This window comes from Mercenaria mercenaria, chromosome 14, assembly GCF_021730395.1.
Source record: "Mercenaria mercenaria strain notata chromosome 14, MADL_Memer_1, whole genome shotgun sequence".
Lineage (NCBI taxonomy): Eukaryota > Metazoa > Mollusca > Bivalvia > Venerida > Veneridae > Mercenaria > Mercenaria mercenaria.
The window spans coordinates 72,551,875-72,571,191 of NC_069374.1; the positions used below are offsets into that span (position 1 = coordinate 72,551,875).

At 32.0% G+C, this 19,317-nt stretch overlaps 1 protein-coding gene across 4 annotated transcripts; it reads right to left on the reverse strand.

Moving 5' to 3' along the window:
- Positions 1-542: 542 nt before the first annotated feature.
- LOC123527632 (octopamine receptor Oamb-like) lies at positions 543-19,277 on the reverse strand. Of its 4 annotated transcripts, none has more exons than XM_053523875.1 (3): positions 19,066-19,277; positions 3,292-4,179; positions 543-2,559 (listed from the first exon to the last, which is right to left on the reverse strand). In XM_053523875.1, exons 2-3 carry the CDS (start codon positions 4,168-4,170, stop codon positions 2,158-2,160), a joined length of 1,281 nt encoding a protein of 426 aa, XP_053379850.1. In that variant the 5' UTR covers positions 4,171-4,179; positions 19,066-19,277; the 3' UTR covers positions 543-2,157. The 4 variants fall into 4 exon arrangements, with proteins under 4 accessions (XP_053379850.1, XP_053379848.1, XP_053379851.1 ...); XM_053523873.1 differs by lacking the exon at positions 19,066-19,277 and adding an exon at positions 18,247-18,556; XM_053523876.1 differs by lacking the exon at positions 19,066-19,277 and adding an exon at positions 15,829-15,943.
- Positions 19,278-19,317: the final 40 nt, after the last annotated feature.

Here is a 19,317-nt window from a genome sequence, read left to right on the forward strand (position 1 = left end):
ATGTAGGCACATATTACCACATTCGCCTACTCAATGTAACATAATTTATCAGACTCAGTTTGATACGGAGAGGTTGAATCTAAGTTATCTGAATGAAGAATTTATTCAAGAGTAATATCTATTTCAACTTATTAACCCTTAGCCTACTGGCGGCAAGTGATTCTGCCTTTCCGACCAATGCAGACCAAGATCAGCCTGCACATCCGTGTAGTCTGATCATGGTCTGCACTGTTCGCTATTCAGTAAGTAAATTTTCAGTGAACACCCCTTCAAATAATAAATGGTATTGCCCAAATTGAATGATGGATCAGTCTATTTTAAGACTTTAGAGGTGCGGAATAAATTGTACTGTTAAACATGTTTAAAAGAATGATGTTTTTAAAAATATTTTTTAATAATCCTTATATAGACTAACTGACAAACCAAACAGAAACAACAACGAATCCCTATGAACAATAAATGAAAATAATCAAGAACTCCAAAGAACCAGCCAGAAGGATACGCACAAGAAATCAACAAAACAGTATAAACAAAATAGGCAAATACAGGCACTACTACAACACCTTTGAAATTGATATAGCACTCCGTCATTTTTCATTCTTTCAGATGCATGTATATAAGGTGATGTGTCAAATCTACCTTGTGAGATACATCATTCTAACATAATTGGCTGCTGTTGTCATTTTCGGGGGTGTTTTTAACAGAAGAGATTCTCGCGCTCACGTGCTGTTATAATACTTTTTTTATATATGCGCGCTCTGTGGCAAGATGCAGATGTTATAACACGAAAAGACATGCGTTATACCTACATTATTATCTTTTTCATAACAATAAGGCCAAACATATTGGTACAATTACATGTTTTAAATGTTTAATAAGCACTACACAATCATTGATTTACTGAATGTATCATAGACCTTTTTGATATGATGTATGGCCTGTGGTATTTAAAAGCGTTCATCATTACAAAACTTTGACAGTTACATACAAATAATATTATGTTCTAAAGATGTCCGTGATACACAATATTATGGGGTAACACTAAACCTAACAGAAACAAGAAAATAACATACAGCGTTTGCAGCATATATGCAGCGCGTAATTTTAGTAAGAAATATACTGTGCAGCAGGTTTGCATTTCATATCGCAGTAAATCTGCAACATAATTTAAATAATTGAAACATGCTGCATTCAAACTTCCTACATTGGTATAACTTGAATTTGTTAAAGAATTTCACACCTTTTTGCCAGTATATAAAGTTTGCTTCCAGTCACATCACATGCAATATTCTTCGGGAAACGTTGGTGACACGCGCGTAAACCAATCCTTGTGGATTTGAACCAATCTTTTTTTTCTGACTAATCCATATATGTCCATGTAACTGATTTTTGTTGACATATACACAAAGAAGAATGCAATATATAAAAGTTAGACATATTTAGTAATAATTCATAACTGCAGACATAATCCCTCAATACAGATAAGTTTGTAGCGCATTATTTCCCTTCGTAGAAGGTTAGTGTCCCTTTCCAAGTTAGTATTAAAACCCATCTTTTATGTACATACCGCATACGAAATCGTATATTTAAATGTACTCATTTCAATCTAGAATGATTACTATTTTCCTTCGTAGAAGGTTTGTGTCCCTTTCCAATTTAGCATTAAAAACCGTCTTTTATGTATATACCGCATACGAAATCGTATATTTAAATGTACTCATTTCAAACTAGAATGATTATTATTTTCCTTCGTAGGTTTGTGTCCATTTCCAATTTAGCATTAAAACCCGTCTTTTATGTACATATCAACATATGAACTTTTAGAATTCCCTATTACAATGCCCAGTACAATCCTTTCCCCTGAAATAGAACTAGTCTTGTCTTGCAGCCGGGTTTGTTTGTTATTTCTCTCTTTATTCGTATAAATATATACTGTTTAGTTGATGTCCTCACTAGCGGACATTATACGCAAAGTTTCAAATTATAATATTCAACATTTTGAATAACCAAATGATTTATCACTGATTTCAGCTCTTAGCAGTTTTGTTTACCTTACCATCAACATAATCATTTTCTTGAGTTGCTGAATTGTATATATTCAAGTATCTCACGGATATGTAAACTTCCTTTCAAAGAAATAGCATTTCGTTCAATTGTTTATCTAACCATTGGCATACTTTGACATTTCAGAACTTTTCCTAAGTCATCCCTGAAGGATTTGTTCATGAAAGCATAAATGAACGGATTCGCTGTGTGGTACATAAAGTACATGTAGAATACAATCTGGTTGTAATCCATAAGCTGGAGTGACATCAGCCAAGCTGGCAGAAACGCAACAAGAAACACTATTGTTACTACAAAAAGCATTACAGCCGTCCGAATATTTGCGATCAGAGTCTTTTCTTTAATCGACAGAGCCTTACTGTTTTGCCTGGCCTTTGGGCGCATAGGCTGAACCTCCGGGGCTTGATCTGAAGTGCCATTCTCGGACGATCCTCTTTTGTGTGGATTTACGTGTGTAACTGCCGTAAACTGCGTTTCTACCGTTGAAAACTCAACCTATATAAAACAAAATGTGTACATTTATTCAGTTGCAACGTGATCAGGATTACTGCACAGGCCTATTGCAAGGGTTTGTGAAGAAAGCACAACTTACAAGTAAATAAATACAGACTGTGAATTTTTGACTTTGAATTTGTCAATGGAGGTACAATTTCGATTATATATCCAGTAAAAAGAGAATTATAAGCTGTGCCAAATAATTATTCTGTTTAATATTTAGTTAAACATTAACTTATTATATATATAATAAGTATTGTATGCGGTAAATTAGGTCAAATGAAAATGGCACAGCCATTCAAATATTACTGTGAGATTGAATGTATTAATGATGTTGCATTTTATGGTGTCTGGTGACCTCTAAATTGTTCTGATTAATTCCAAAACATATTTTAGAATATTATCAAATTGTTGAAAATTATTCTTACTCCTTACATAAAGTGACTGAAGCCTTTAAGATATTTCCAGCGGTATGACAATTTCATATTACAAAGAAAAATATATATGAAAATATCAAATAAATGTTAAATGGTCAATCAATATTTTTGTAGTTAATCTAAACCATCTTTGTTATTGACACTGCAACACCTTTATCTTGGCTATATGTTGTTTGACAATTATAAAGTTGTCTTTGTGTTTTATGAAGAACTATGTTCTGATTTGTCCTTTGGACAGTTTATAACAGTCCATAAAGTAAGTCTGATCAAAACATTTAGTTCTTGTATTACTTACACCAGCTGGGTAGAGACTCGAACGCTTCCGTTTGCTCCGTTTCGCCCTATGTTCGTGTATTGACTTGTAAATAAGCCCATACAACACAACCACGGCGAAGAAGGACAATAGGTATGTCCCTGCATACATCTTCTGATACAAATCTACATACTTTGTACCAATAATAATAGAATTCGGCATACAGACACCGTCCAAATCCATGTTGGCTTCCATCATGTTGTCAGCTGATGATGTACTTGCGTTTACACAGGTCAAGTTTTGAGCACAAAGTTGAACAATACTGTTCGTTCTATTTTCACTTGTATCGTTTTTGAATTCTCCATTTTGCAGCACGCTTGAAATATTTCCTCCAAGGCCTCCAAATGTGTTAGTTATTTGAAAATTTGTTTTTTCAATGTTAGAAAGATTGTTCGTTGGTGGTACGTTTGGATCTTGATATCTGTACACACCATGCATCAGTGACGTCACAATTCCAAAGGAGGAGGCAGCTGCTAAAAGACACAAAACGATAATCTTCGCTCGTTTTATATTAAGTACATGAAGGAATGGATGACAGATACAAAAATATCTATCTGTTGCTATGGCAACCATTATAAAAGCAGCAAATGGTATGTTGCAGGTGATAAAGAACATATAAATCTTGCAAGCAACATCATATTGCAGCCTGTACTCGAGGTACACCACAGCCTCGGAGAACGGCATGAGGAACAGACACGTGAAAAGGTCTGTGCCTGCAAGGCTCATGATGAATATACCGGCTGTTGATTTTTCTTTTTTATGTGAGTAGATGTATAAAACAAGACTGTTTCCAATTGTTCCGCATATGGAAAAGATAGACAACAAAACCATAACGACAATGGTGTCGGGATCCTCCATCATTGATCAATCCTGAAATGAAATGGAAACATTTTAGTAAAGATTCATAAATAATGGTTTAACAGTCTCTGGTCTTCGTAAACTTTGTATATCAGGTTTGACCATTTTTTTCAGAAGATGAAAAACTAGATAAATAACTTTAGAAATAAATGTATTGGTGGTGTTTGTTATCTTTATTCGTTTTAGCAGTACTTAAAGCGTCCGCTTGATAGAAAATATTAAAGAGATATTTCCTGTTTTACGAGATCTGTTCTTGGTGTTTTTCCTTTTGAATCTTTATTACATGCGTTGATCAGGAAATAAGAATAGGTAGGTAATGTTTTTATGTTTGAATAGGAGGCTAATGATATGTCGATAAAAGTACTGCCATGCATTAATAATGTGCTCAGAAAATGTTAACAAAAATCAAGATATCGTACTATTTGAAAACAAATGTCCCAATAATTTATACGAAATGCATTAAATATTTGTCATGCCTTGACAGCGACAGTTGTTGCAATTGTTTCTTGAACCTTCAGCGACCTCTAGCATTCCAGAACCAGGAAGCTGGGCGTCTAAACATGGCAATTTATATTTTGTCATATCGATTTCATACTAATATGGTAAGAAGCAATTTAAATGGACTTTTTTTTATTTTTTATACATATATAGCATCCCTTTTGGTTTGGCTTACGACTAGCTTGTTATTGTGCATATACATTGTATGACTATCACCCTTGAAAACATTCTGCCCTAAAGCTACATACTATCATATATACATACTTAGGGTATACAATACATATAATATGACAAACAGAGAAAATATCTGACTACGATGTTAGCATCTTTTACCATAAAATGTGCTAGAGCAAAGCTCTAAGCAAACCTACTGTTTTATATAAGTACTTTACTTATCTTCAATTACAATGCATGAAGAATGGTTTGCAAATTTGAAGTGATTATCTTTATAATTATGGATAGATTAAAGAAAACCATCTATTGAATTTGATGTTATCGCTTAACACTACATGCACTTGTATTTTACAACTTGCTATCTGAAATATGTTTCAATACTACAAAGTACTTGAAAGTCTTACCACTAACAATATATCATACTTTGTGGGGCCCCATAGAAGTTAAATTAAGTCAGTACTCTTCAAAACTGTTAATTGGAATCTTGAAGTAAGATAGGAAATAACGTTTCAAGGGTAGAAAATACCAAAGTCATTGCTACTTTAAAATGTTGCAATTAAATAGGAAGTAGGACACTCCTATTATCACATCTTAAAATGCTACCAGATCGTCGTTAAAGGTATCTATTAGAGGCTGCTAGCTTGAAAACGACAATAAGGCTTTTTTGCGAACATGATTTTATTGCTGATCAACCGCAACAACTCGTTCTTTTATTACAACCTCCTGTAGCCTAATGGTAGTGCGTCCGCTTCGAGTGTGAGAGGTCGAGGGTTCGATCCCCGGCCGCCTCATACCAAAGACGTAAAACAATGGTACTAGTAGCTTCCTCGCTTGGCGCTCAGCATTAAAAGGATAGTGCTAGGACTGGTCAGCCCGTTGTCAGTATAATGTGACTGGGTGGGGTATCATGCCACGTGTCTACGGCGTGATATTCCAGTGAGGCAGCACTATAAAGGTGGGCATTGTGCTCTCTGCTACAAGCAGACACGGTCGTTTATACGACTGAAAAATTGTTGAAACGATGTTAAACCCGAACACACACACACACACACACACACACACACACACACACACACACACACACACACACTATTATCAAACAATTATTAGAATACATTTCAAATAATTTATTGACATAAGCTGATGAACGTAAACCCGACCACAACATTATTGTTTGAACCATAAAAACTTATTTTAAAAGATCCTTTTGTAATGATTAAGCACAACAAATACAGATCCAATTTGATTATGTTGATGACGGGAAATAAAGTATGGAACACCTCAACTCTCTGACAACTCATCCATGACCCAAACCGCCACCAGTATACATATCCCTAGCCTAAGCGGAAATCTGTCATATATATGATAAAATGAAAACTCTGTGATACATGTTACAGAAGACCTGACAGAATGTGCAGTCAAATTATTTATTTACTTACTGTTTAAGTCAGTGCAAATATCTCTCACCACACGTATCCATAGTACATGTATAAAGACGTCATTTAACACTTAAGTCTAAAGTTAATGATATGTCTGTATGAAACATGTTTTTGTTGTTAAATATGATGAGATATAGTGCCATGTTGTGATATCCAGCTTACTTGTTCCTGATACGGAATGCTAGAGGTCTCCACAAGTTCAAGAAACAGTTGCACCAGCTGTGAAAATACTGAACAATAAAGGTTTAATGACAAATATTAACTGTTGCAAAGTTCAACCGCTGTTTACTCTCATATTACAGAAATGCTGAAATGGCATCAGTTCTGAAAAACAAAATAGGCCTATATTTCACTAGGAGTAAATAAATGGACAGTTATTTTACAGATATCATTTTATTTATATCTTTTACGGTCTACAACTTCATTTACTCATTTTTTTTATTATAGAACGCATTATTAACAACCATTAGCTCTGGACAATTTGGCACCAGGAACGTCAAAAATATAATTCTGCATCGGAAATATACCTAAGATAAAAAACAATTTATTCCATAATCTTGTTTTTATTGGTGAAAAAAAAATCAGTATCAAAAAGCCGTCATCTAAATGTATGAACTAGTTGCACTTATTAATCTGGTTTGTATTAGTTTTGAATGAAGTTTATTTGAAAAAAACAACAACAAAAACACATCAGTTCTTATGTCATATGAAAAGGCATGGCAAAACCCCAATACTTTAACCACTAGACCACTTTTCTCCTTAATTGCTTTTATTATTATTAGCAAACTCAGTGAAACCGCTATTATTCTAATAGCTATGTTGAATTTCGTATAGGTTTGATTAACAATACACACAATATTCTTGGTAAAGATGTTAAATATGGAATCATTATTGTATCTTTAGCAGGCGCAATGTATTCTTTATGTTCTTGTAAAGGAAACAAATATGTTGTTTCTGCATTATTTCGTATTGTATGTTTTTCAGATATATATATATATATATATAAATACTGTAACTAATTGGCTTAGAAGTACATAACTGTAAACGATGTTTTCCAATATATGCTCTGTAACTCAGACATAGCAGTCCTGTTTAGACAGACGACAGTTCAAGGTTAGTAAAAAATTCACAAGTTCATGTATATTGCTTAAGAGTCAATAGTTTAAAGTTGTTATTTAAAGTTAGCCTTTTAAACCTTACTACAGAAAGCTACTTCATGGTATAATTTCACGCTGGAAAAAAAAAGAATTAAAAGTCAGGTCTTTGAATACACAATACGCAGTCGGGAGGACAATAATTCGAGCTCTGTTTGAGGCGGGTCTTGTTACTGAAGCGAGGCCGGTCTGAGAGCCACCAACCTGCTAGATAATGATAACCGATTTATACCACCCTAGTGCCTGACATTAGAAAATAGGAATCGGGAAGTGATGTTGCTCAATGTATGTAATGTCTCATACGCCAATATAGCTTTTTCTCCCGGTAGGGGTGACATTATAATAAACAAATACTTATTTTATTACCTTTAATACGTATTTACTAGTAGGTACTATGGCACGTTTTCCTTTATTCATAAATCTGCATAAAGCATTTTACTGACCTACAGAAAACATAACGCAATAATAAAGACAATTTAAATTAACATGTTCAATGAATTGAAAATTTTATCGTCACATTAATAAATTCCTATTTTACAACAAGAGGAATATATTTTAAGAAAATGTCGCTATTTGAAGTACAATTATCGAGTAAATAATGTATAATGTACAATAAAACTCATCAAATCTTAACTTGGAAACCGTGGTATAAATGTAATTACGATTTATGTGTAGTAATAGATGAGAACATTTTTGCTACATTAAGATGATGAAATTAATAGAAGATTAGACATATCTATTATAAAGTCTTAAGATGTGTTTTAATTTTTTTGTAACAAAACCTGTGTGTTAAATAAAGGTTAGATATATAAACCCAATTTAAAATGACAAAAATTGTCGTGAAAATAGGATTTTATTGGTACGGATATCTTACACTTTACCGACTGCCTCATTTTATCAACGTTCAGTTAAAGATACAATATGTATCCCGTCTTGTAATATACAGTACTTTATTTATAATTCATAATTTGATTATTATAAGATTCTTCTCTTTCATGAGAAAATATAAACGGTATATTTCTAGAATAAAACAGCCACCAGATGTATGATAACGATACAAAAGCTATTGGCATGTGTCTTTGAATTCAACCCTTGAACAAGTATGGGTAGTTTGAGATGATTTGAGACTATTTTTCGGATATAAAGTATATTCTGTCATATCTATTTTGCTGCTGTTTACAAAATAAGCACCGAGTGGCTTCGGACAATCAGAGATGACAAACATTACATTTCTTCAAAAGCATAAAACTGACACTGTATTCGGTATCTCCTTTTTATGTCAAGCTCCTGAAGCGTAGCCTTTTATATGACTGTTCTGCGACTGTCGCGCATATACATCACTGCAGAACTCATTCAAATCTGATGATCTACTTAAGCATACTTCCAAAATAGTATCCGGTTCCAATTAATTGCAACCAACTTAACCGACCTATCGTTGCCCACTTCTGGTAGCAAGCAGTGAAATTCATAACAGTACAAAACAAGAAATGCTTTCAGCAACCATATGTCATGTAAATTTCTTTCTCGACTTCTTATTAAAAGCTAGTTGCCTCGCAATACATACTTGAAGCGATTTTTGTGTGGAATGCTAGCAAATCATTTGATTTCCCTGTATAACTTGTTTTGGAAATTTGATCCAGTTCTCCGGTAAACGTCGATGAATAAGCAATTTAAACGTTCCAATGATTTATAAAAACAGATAATTGTACAATGTATAAGAAGTCAAATATAACTATTATATTAAATATAGATGTTGATTTAACTTTTGCATTCCAGCAATTACCAGGCAAACATATATGTCAGGGCTTTAACGAACAATAGGTATTTGAAAATAACAAAATTTACCTTTCTAACAACGTCCTTTCGATTGTTATAAGATGTTCATAATTTAAGATTAAAGCGGTGTCTAAGTAAATTAAGAAACGAACATACATATATACATAACATTGGCCGTTTTCCAACAGCCAGTCAAACGCATGACAGACTCGGAGAGACTGAATCTCGTTATGAGGACAAGTGGAACTGTAACAATTGGATTAAGCCGCCGATAGGTAATGATTTTGTCGTTTTGCAGATTAAACCTCGACACAAATATTGATGAAATAAGACAAAACAAAACTGTATACATAAAAAGTAATTGTTGATATATTGGTACCATGTGGCCATGCAATCCACTTTTTTGTTTGAAAGCGCCAGACTTCCACACACTTTTGAAAATCCAGTTTAATTATATGTCCAGACAGTAACTACATAACCACAAATTATTTCTAAAATAAAAATTGCAGGCAAATATGCTACTTTAATGAATATCTACAAATTAGAGATTACCTAAAAACAAACTATTAACCGGAGCTTCTTTCAATAACATTACGGCATCTGAGTACAGCTCAGTAATCAAATGTAAGTATGTTGAACATGTAAACAGAGAAAAGGTAGGTATTTCCAGATATTTGAAACACATTTGATGGGATTTAACCAAAAGTGCACTTCAATTAATAGGCTCCGTTTGTGATTAATATCCTTTTTTATGTAATTAGCTATAAACCTGTAATCAAGCTTATGTGCATCAAATATAGGTCAATAAAAAGAACAATAAAAAAACAAACAAATTAAGAACCGGCTTTAACATAACAAACCTGAATTGTAATGGTAAATAAAGTGATGTGTGAATGTAAAATGAAAACACACTTAAAGTATTCTTCATACATAAAACAATTTTATTTCAGGTATCTAACGACGTGGACGCCGTTCTTTCCTCAAATAAAATGATCTAGATTTAATTTGCAACAGTGAGAGCACTTCACTTTTTTCATGACTTTAAATGGAAGACATTTTATCTCCAATATATTTGTAACAGGCGTGAAATATATTCTAATAGATTAGTTAAGTTTATTTAAACTTTCCCTTTATCAAAGCGTGTACATTTGATATAAAGTAGTGTGGTCCAAATGTGTTACAAAATGCTTTAAAAAAATAGAGAGGAGTCATATTTTAATTATGACTATTTAATGAAAAATATTTCTTTAACCGTAAGTTAACAATAGATATGCATGTATGTAAATCGTTGAATAAAAAAAACACTTCTGATAAGTTTACTACTTACATTCACTTTTGTATATAACATGGTAGGGCAGAACTGTTTATAAACACTCTTATTCGGTTATTAAACTGTCCGTTTAACATGGTTTAGGTTAGTGTTGCTACGGTGTATGAAGGATGCTGCATATTAACACAACTCTCTTGAACAGACCGAACCAAGCAGAGTCCGGTTTTGTGTTGATTGGTGGGTTCAATGCTTCCAAAGGATTTTTTTCACAAACTTTATCATCTATCACAACAGCAGTCATCAAGTGTCATCCGGCGGCCGCTGTAAAATATCTGTCCGTTCTTATACTATGTATTGTAATATTGTTTTGTCCTTTTGATCATGGAGTACAGAAAGTTTTACTGTAAAAGATTCACAATTATACTTGAATATCAGAACATCTTACTTTTAAAAGCCCCCGACCAATTGCTATTCATACATCAATTTATTAAGCTATTAACTGACGGATAAAAACAACAGAAAACGTTCGAATACTTGTGTGCACTTAGATGAACTGAAGTGATATTAAGCTGTGTGTAAGTGTCTATCCTCTTCAGTCAGGTTATTGGAAAGAAAGTTTTATTTTGATCCGATGTTTCCTTATAGCAGTGCCGCATTAATTCTTCCCTGGGGGAAACTAGTATTTTCCTTCAATCTTTATTATTAGTAACACTCTTATATTTGTAGTTATATAGTTTGCTAAGTGAGAGATAATGAAGTCAAATAATTTGCATAGTCTTCTTTATTGATTAAGTATGGTATAATTATTAGAAATATAAAATATAACGGATAAAGATGCGGTAAATGCGTCTTTCCTCTGATGGCACTATGTGAGACTCTACTGAGAGCCTTTCCTTCACACAGGATCAAAGAACTCCTGGACTGACCGTATCACTCGGCCTCACCAAGTTCTTTGATCTCTGACCACCAAGTAACAGTCATTTTCGGTTTCGGTTTTCATTTTCTGCTATAAAACTGCAGTAGTTTTAAAATGGATATAACGCCAAGCAATGCATTTATTTCATAGAAACAATAAGTCATGAATTTGTCCTTCTATTTCACGCAGACATATAGTTAAAGACTGAATTTCAAGATTTATTACACAAACAAATGAACATGACACATAATTGAAACCGAGGTAGCTGTGTCTAATGCTGCTGTATTAATTATATCTTCTATTCTTGTTTAGTCTGTTTTAATATGATATGTTCATTATTGCCAAGCTGTCATTTGTAAACGTATTATGAGTTGATTAAATTGTAAAAAGCGTAAAGAGTTGATTAATAATTTTCAATTTTATACCGTTAATACGTATTATAAAGATAAAAAATGTCGTATGACATTTTTGTACAATCAAATATAAAACTTAATATTGACTGAAGTTAAGAAATAGATACATTTACACAGTTCTAGCGAGAAGTATTTCCTTAAGGAATTGAAAGAGCGAATGTTCAGTTTAACGTTAATTATTGATGACATTTGACCGAATATTCAAAAAGAAAACACGAAAAGAAAAGCCATGCCAGCAAGATGGAGATATGTGTTAATTTGTTAAACGTATGCAGTGCCACATATCCATCATTCCATTGCTGTCTTATGTCAGATGTGTTTATTATCAGGAAGTTATTGCTTAGAACTGAGACTGCCAGTGATGCTGGGTTAAAGGTTTCTTAGTTTTGCTTGTCTTCATACCAAAATACTTGACTTAAAAAATATGTCTATTTGTTTCTGATATTGCACTATAAATATATCTTCTTTTTTCTCAAAACAATAAGAAAAAATAAACTTACATAAAGTGCATTAAAATGCAAAACATGTGAAAAGCATTTTTTTCGTCCTGAACAGTATTTAAAAATAGTTTTCTTTCCTATATTCATGGTATAAGTGACTTAGACCGGTTGTATGCACACATTCAGACTCTTTTCTATATTCACGGTAGTGGTGTTCTCGAATGATTGTATGCACGCATTTATTTAGACTTTCATGCATAATTCAATTTTTCAACACCTAAGTTGGAGTGTAGATTACTAAAGATTATTCGCTTCACACGTGTCAATAATGCGTTTTGATGAACAACAAATTTAGAATATAAGACGCATTAATCTATTTACCTTTATCAAATCCACCTGCAAAACAGTTTGAAACAACTCAAATTTATCTCATGAAAATATATTGAAATTTATAGAACCAATAATAGCTCCCATCTATATGTTTGTTAAATTTCCTTTCTACGGTTATACGTTTTTCATATTCGTTAATTCCGATACTATAACGATGTTGCCTTTTTAAAATAAAACGTTTGAGTGACATTGATGCGATCATTACATAACTTCTCGTTTAATTATTTGGTTCTTATCAAACTAATTATATTCTTTCTTGCCATATAAAATACAATGTCCGATATTTATAAAAAGTAAGGGAAAAACTATATGCTGGCGCGGGCGTTTCGACAGGGATGCGCATAACCGTGGAATCATTTAACACTTGAAAGGAATATTTTAATAAACCGCTGAAGCGCTATTTTCATCAATTAGAAGCATAATGACAACATTCGGAATCCTAATAATATTCAGAACATCAATATATGTATTGACTAATGCATTAACTAATGTATCAAATATACTTGGTTTAAACAATATTTATTAATCAAATAGCATTTAATTACAATACATATTTACAAAAGCTAGGGATCGAGTAGAAAGCTAATAAGCAAATATACTTGTTACTATAGAGACTGAAAATTACCGTAATTTTTAATTACAATTTCATCAAACGCATACATATTTTAATTTCTTTACTCATCTTTTGTATATGAATTTAATATAGGACTGTGTTGTCCAATGACCAAAGTACATGTCAAAACTGTTCGAAAAGTTTTCAAAAAATTGTAGAGTATGAATATGTAGTCTTAACATTGGAATATAACTGGAACCAAGCAGGACTGATAATTTCAATAGTTTCCATTTGAACTTTGTATCGGATATGGCGCAAATACATTCCTAGTGCTATTTTTTCTATTATTAGGCTTTTATACCAAAACAGGATTGTGCTAAATCTAAAAGTCTTTAAGACTTGTACCTTATAAAGACTATAGATGTCGCACGATACTGTTTCACATATTACAGCTCGACTTATAGAAGTCATTGTGGCTGCATCTATGATTAATTATATAGCATCAAACTCATATATCACGTTTAAATATCCCATATTAGATAAATATTTTTGAGATAAAAATCTTCAAGGAATATGCTAAATGACATCAAACAATTAATATTCTACAACTACAATCTATCATGATATGCAGTCAGACGCCTCGGCGATGTAAGACCTTTTTGTGTCGATTCGCCGTAAAATCATACACACACATATTTGAAGTCTGGTGATTAGTATTGCGGATTTGATACATACATACTGATTGAAGTGATACAATAACGATAATGGCATATTCACCTGGTTTATTCTCCCAATTTGTCAGTATCTATCAAATTATAGAATACTTCAAAAACACATGTAAGTGAGCATTACATCTGATTACGGGTTGGAGCATATCGTTCTTTATCTAAGGTAATTTTAACTGGGCGAGATAGTTATCATCACATTATGAATATATCTGAGAGCTTGATATTAAACTATAAGTTTATTTAAATTAATCCTCATTTACAATAAACTGTTTTATGCTTTGAAACTGCCTAAGATATCTGCTCCAAATCTACGATATAAAATATACAACTGACATACTTTGCTTGAACTTAAATATGGCTGTACAGATCAAGAGAACAAGAGTTGTAAAGCACGCTTACCGAATTAAAGTCATGATTTGAAATGTAACTTATTAAACTAAAAGTTTGATGTACAATATTATAACTCTTTAGTTGTTATCATTAACTATTATATGACTCGACAATACAAAGTTCATACAGCATTTAATTTTTTGCTTTAGAATAATTATTTGGTTTAACAATTTAGAATGATATGTTTTTCGTCAGAAGGTTCCAGTCACTATTATGTAACAGCTTATTACGGTGTTTTGTATAATATAATTTATGCAGATAATAAGCAAATATTATGTACACTTAGGACTGAATGCTATTTTTACTTGATTCTCAGGACTGGTATGAAATACCTTGTTTCTGAATGAAAATCATTATGAACACCTTCTATCGGATCAAACCCGCAAACACCGAATTTGAATTGTAATTCGTCTTCCGCAATAACATCACATGGTCGTGTTGTTTAATATTTATACTGTTGTATGTGTTTTAGCTTTAACTACATAACGAGTAAGGCAGTCCCACTCTGTTTATTTTGCATGCAATGACACAACAAAACTCCTGAAACGAAGTTCAGTTTGATGTCTTTTTCAAAAGAAAAATGTCTGAATATTTGAACGTTCTCTGAAGATAATATTTCCTGTTAAGAAGCAATATACTTTACACCCGGCCATTACTTAGCACATACTATCCTGACAGTGATAAATGGTAGCTTTTAACTAAATGGCGAAAAGCGTGATTGCGTTGCATTACACTTACACAAGATTAATGCATGGGATGGGCGCAATTCGTCTAAGGAAAACTTCATTTGAAATTTAGAAAGTTTTATAAACGTGTCCCTATTCATTCGAATAAAGAAGTCAATATTTACAGATACAATATATTCAATTAATTAATTTTGCTCGTGTTTTTTTTTTATTTAAGAGGGATAAACAGGACGAAAAAACTACTTTCTTTATATGCTAAGAGAACATTCAGTTATTTTTTTATCATGATAAATACAAGATATTTATATTTCACTTTCTTCGGAATTAATATAATTATTTACTATACTTTGTATCATCTTGAACTGTCCTTCTAAATACTATAAAATGGCTTATTTATATGTTAGTTTGTAACAGAACGTTCCTTGTTATTGGATTTTCTAAATGATGTCTCTATATTTTCCGTAGTCGTATATGCTATTTTTGAAGATTTCAACTGATAAAATATAAATTTATTCTTTTGTTATTTTTAATAATATAAATATTATTGTATTACATATCATCTGTTCATTTTATATCGTTTGAGATAACTACCATTTTTGCAAAAATAAACATATATCTAGTCCCAATCTAGTTCTTTTTGTAATTACGTTCCTCAGCAACGGACAATTATTCTCTTTCCTTTCATTTCATTTTTGATCAAGATAATAAAAAACAATAGAATACATTACCTTAACGTTTAAAAAAAATCGTAAAAGTACTATAACATATATCCAAATACTATCATATCAGTTTTGGCATTTTCATAAGATCACAGTTCCACTATTAAATACGCACCCTAACTTATCAACTGCCTACTTGACTCTGTGCATTTGTTAATTATAAAACGTCCATTCTGATTCAATATTCGATTCTCTAGCCAATACAACGAAGACAGTTTCTAACGCTTCTGGTCGTCAGAGCGAACACATTTCCAATACCATATTCCTAAGCATTTATACTGCTTTAATTCACGCTCCACATTTTGCTATTGGACACACAATCTAGTAAATGTTGTCATTTGCGTGAGAAAATAACATTTATATTTCTAACTGAAAATTCTTTAATACTGCAATCAAAGCAGACCTTATGCAATGTCATTCGTATGTAAAATCGATTTGCTATATAACAAATAATTATGATAAAAATTTCATTCAGAAATGGTTTATGTATGAGTTTTACTTATATATGTTAAACATGAAATATCTTGAGGATTGCAAAAAAACGTTTTTTTTTTGTTGAGAACAAATAAACAATGAATCCGTGCATTACGAAAATGAACCTGTATCTAACACATAGTAAAAATTGAATAGTTTGTACGCACTGTAATCATAACAGACTTTTAAAAAGATGTACAGTTATGAAATCATACAGGACCATGTGAAATGTACGACGGTTATTATTGTACAATATAATTTTCACTCTTTTTATGTTATTAACGTTTTGGTCTCATGGCTTTATCAAAAACGAAAAATTTCAAGTAATTCACTGCATAATGACGTTCTTACAATACAACATGACGTTCAATACAACAATGTTTGAATATCCCATAAAGTAAATACAGCGTTTTCTTCTAAGTCTTACATAGTATTACATATTTTAGGTAATAATTTTCATAGTCAAGATATATTACTCTTTAGTTTCAATGTTTATGCCGAAAAACATACATTTAACATTTATCTTATGTATTTATTTAGATTTAAAAGATGACTGGTATAATCAAGTTACTATAAAATATAACAAGGTTTTCGCCGTGGTATCGTTAAGTACCTAGTTCAGCCAATAAACAACATTTATATATCGGTGTAGTAAAACTTTTGAGCGCCGATGTGCGAAACCCAACGTTACAGCTTTGCAACCAGTATGAATTGAGATGAGCATGCGCATCCTCTAGAGACTGTTCGCATACAAGCAGCATACACGGGGTGAAATTGATAAACAAACAGTATGGACGTGTACTTACTTGGGACCTTTTTGTCGCAAATTTCGCAAAACGGCGCCCAAATTTCCCTAATTTCGTTATGCTATTTGCTATATTTATAGAATAATGATTCATTATATTCATTTATGTGTTGACTTCTGCGTACATGGTTTTGCAATTTGCGTTAAGTTTCCGTCAGTTAATATACTTACATGCAACAGGTTTCGTTAACATTTCTAACAAATAGGTAACATTCTGCAGACAACTGGCCCATTGTCATGAACATAATTCAATTAGACTGTAAAAAGGTACATAATTCATCACATTATATCCTTACAATTTCATTGCATTTCAATTCTATATAAACAAATTATTCATTTTTTTTGGAAGCATAGAACGCAGGTGATCAGCTTAAATTTGTCTGACACTAATTGATATCGACATTTTAATAGATGCTGTTTGCAACAAATTATCGATTATGAGTTTGGCAATTATCTTATTTACTTAAACAATGAAAGTATTTATGTATTCAAATACCTGACTGTATGGTATTCATTCTGATAAGCTTTCCGGATTTCGTAACTAGCTGAGAAGCAACAGGCATTACGCCGACGTAATAATGGAGCAGTGCTAACAAACGTAAAGAAATGAATCTTTTGTAGGTTTTTTGCACATTATTAACAATCATTTTGACCTACTCTATTTTTCTCTACTTCCGGCGGGGTATTGTAAACTCAGAACATGTTATTATTATTATAAGTATTTTCAAACAGTTCATTCACATGAAATGCTAAAATCAACTGAACATTTTCAGTTTTCTTTACCTTTTAAAATTATTTTTTTTATAGATATGCCACCTGCAATCTTTTGAGGCAGCATTAAATAAAATATTTTTATTAATATATTAAACATAGTCAAATCGTATCTCTTATCTAACGTACTGTGTCCTTTGTTTACGGTATAGCTGTATACCATTCTTATTATAATAATTTGTTTTTGTACGAATGATTTTCATTTTGCTATTATACTTCCTTGATGATACGAAGAACTTTTCAATACTGTCGCTACTTTGAAAAACATCCCCGATTTATTTGTATCTAAAGGTACAATTTAAAAAAATCATCTGCGCCCTTCCTTATACTTATATCATAGCAAAAAAGACATATTTTATTCTATTTTCAATTATTTAAACATACAAATATCGCTATAAAAGTCATGTAGCAATGCGAATACACCTGATAAATATAATAAATAATCATAAAACATACTTCAGAATAAACCATGTGTCAATTTACCTTGTTATTTATCCCCTCAAGCCGTTATAAGATCCATCTAACATATACGTAGGCACAACAGTAAATCTGTTAATAGCTGTACCGCGACTCTTCAGTCTTGTCTATTAACTCTTCCCAATATTACTGCTGAATATTCCTGTAAGGCTATTATATTCCAGCGCTCGCCGATAATTTCGTTTTTGTTTGTTTGTCTGTTGTTTTGTTTTATAATAATGGTGACTTATTTTGAAATCATCGCCGAATTCAATTACAAAGGCATATAAATGATACAAGTCAACATTTGAACGTTTTCTTTTTTTTAAGTTATTTATTTTCAATTACTTTTTCATACTGTTAACTCAGTTTGCGAAATTAATGTTATACCTATCTCTCTATTTGTACTGCGCTTAAAGAAGATTTCGTTTTTTTCTGTTTAATTATTTTCGTCAAGTTGCAAAAGTGAACAAAAAGATAAAAATATTTTATAGGCGTTTTTATACTATAACAGCCTGAATTTCTGGGTGTCTCTTGTTTTTCAACATCTTTAATTTGCTTGATTTCTACTTATCACCAACAGATGAGTTTATAAAAGTTGAACATTGAATCAATAAGTATAGTAAGCATGTGTATTGTGAAGGATATAATATTATAGCTGTTTTAATGTGTACTGATATTTTGGATACACTCATTCTCTGATATTTACATCACATCACTACATAAATTCCATTCTGTTCTGTTCTGTTCTGTTCTGAACTGCCGACTGATATTTTTCATTTACTGTTACTACATAATATATTTGCAACATCTGTTTTAACAAACAATAATTACTGGACACTTTACCTGGTGTATCTAATTAATGCCAACAAAACGTTTAGATAAAATTGTCCTCTTTCTCTACATCCTATCTATCGTGACAAATGTTTAAAACACAATTTATAGTTAAGCTCTCATTGTAAAGTTTGAACAGACCTATAAACTATTCACTTATGTACTATCCATGCAGCAGATATCTAACCAATAGCGTGGAAAACGATTTACTATCGTTGAAGAATAGTGTACGCTGAAAACATCTCCAATACTATAGCTAAATAT

Bases quoted from the DNA above. Each gene is read 5' to 3' on its own strand.
- LOC123527632 (XM_053523875.1), bottom strand. From the start codon at position 4,170: ATGATGGAGGATCCCGACACCATTGTCGTTATGGTTTTGTTGTCTATC. The intron at 2,560-3,291 runs GTAAGTAATACA...TGTTTTATATAG, and splicing joins CGAGTCTCTACCCAGCTGGT to GTTGAGTTTTCAACGGTAGA.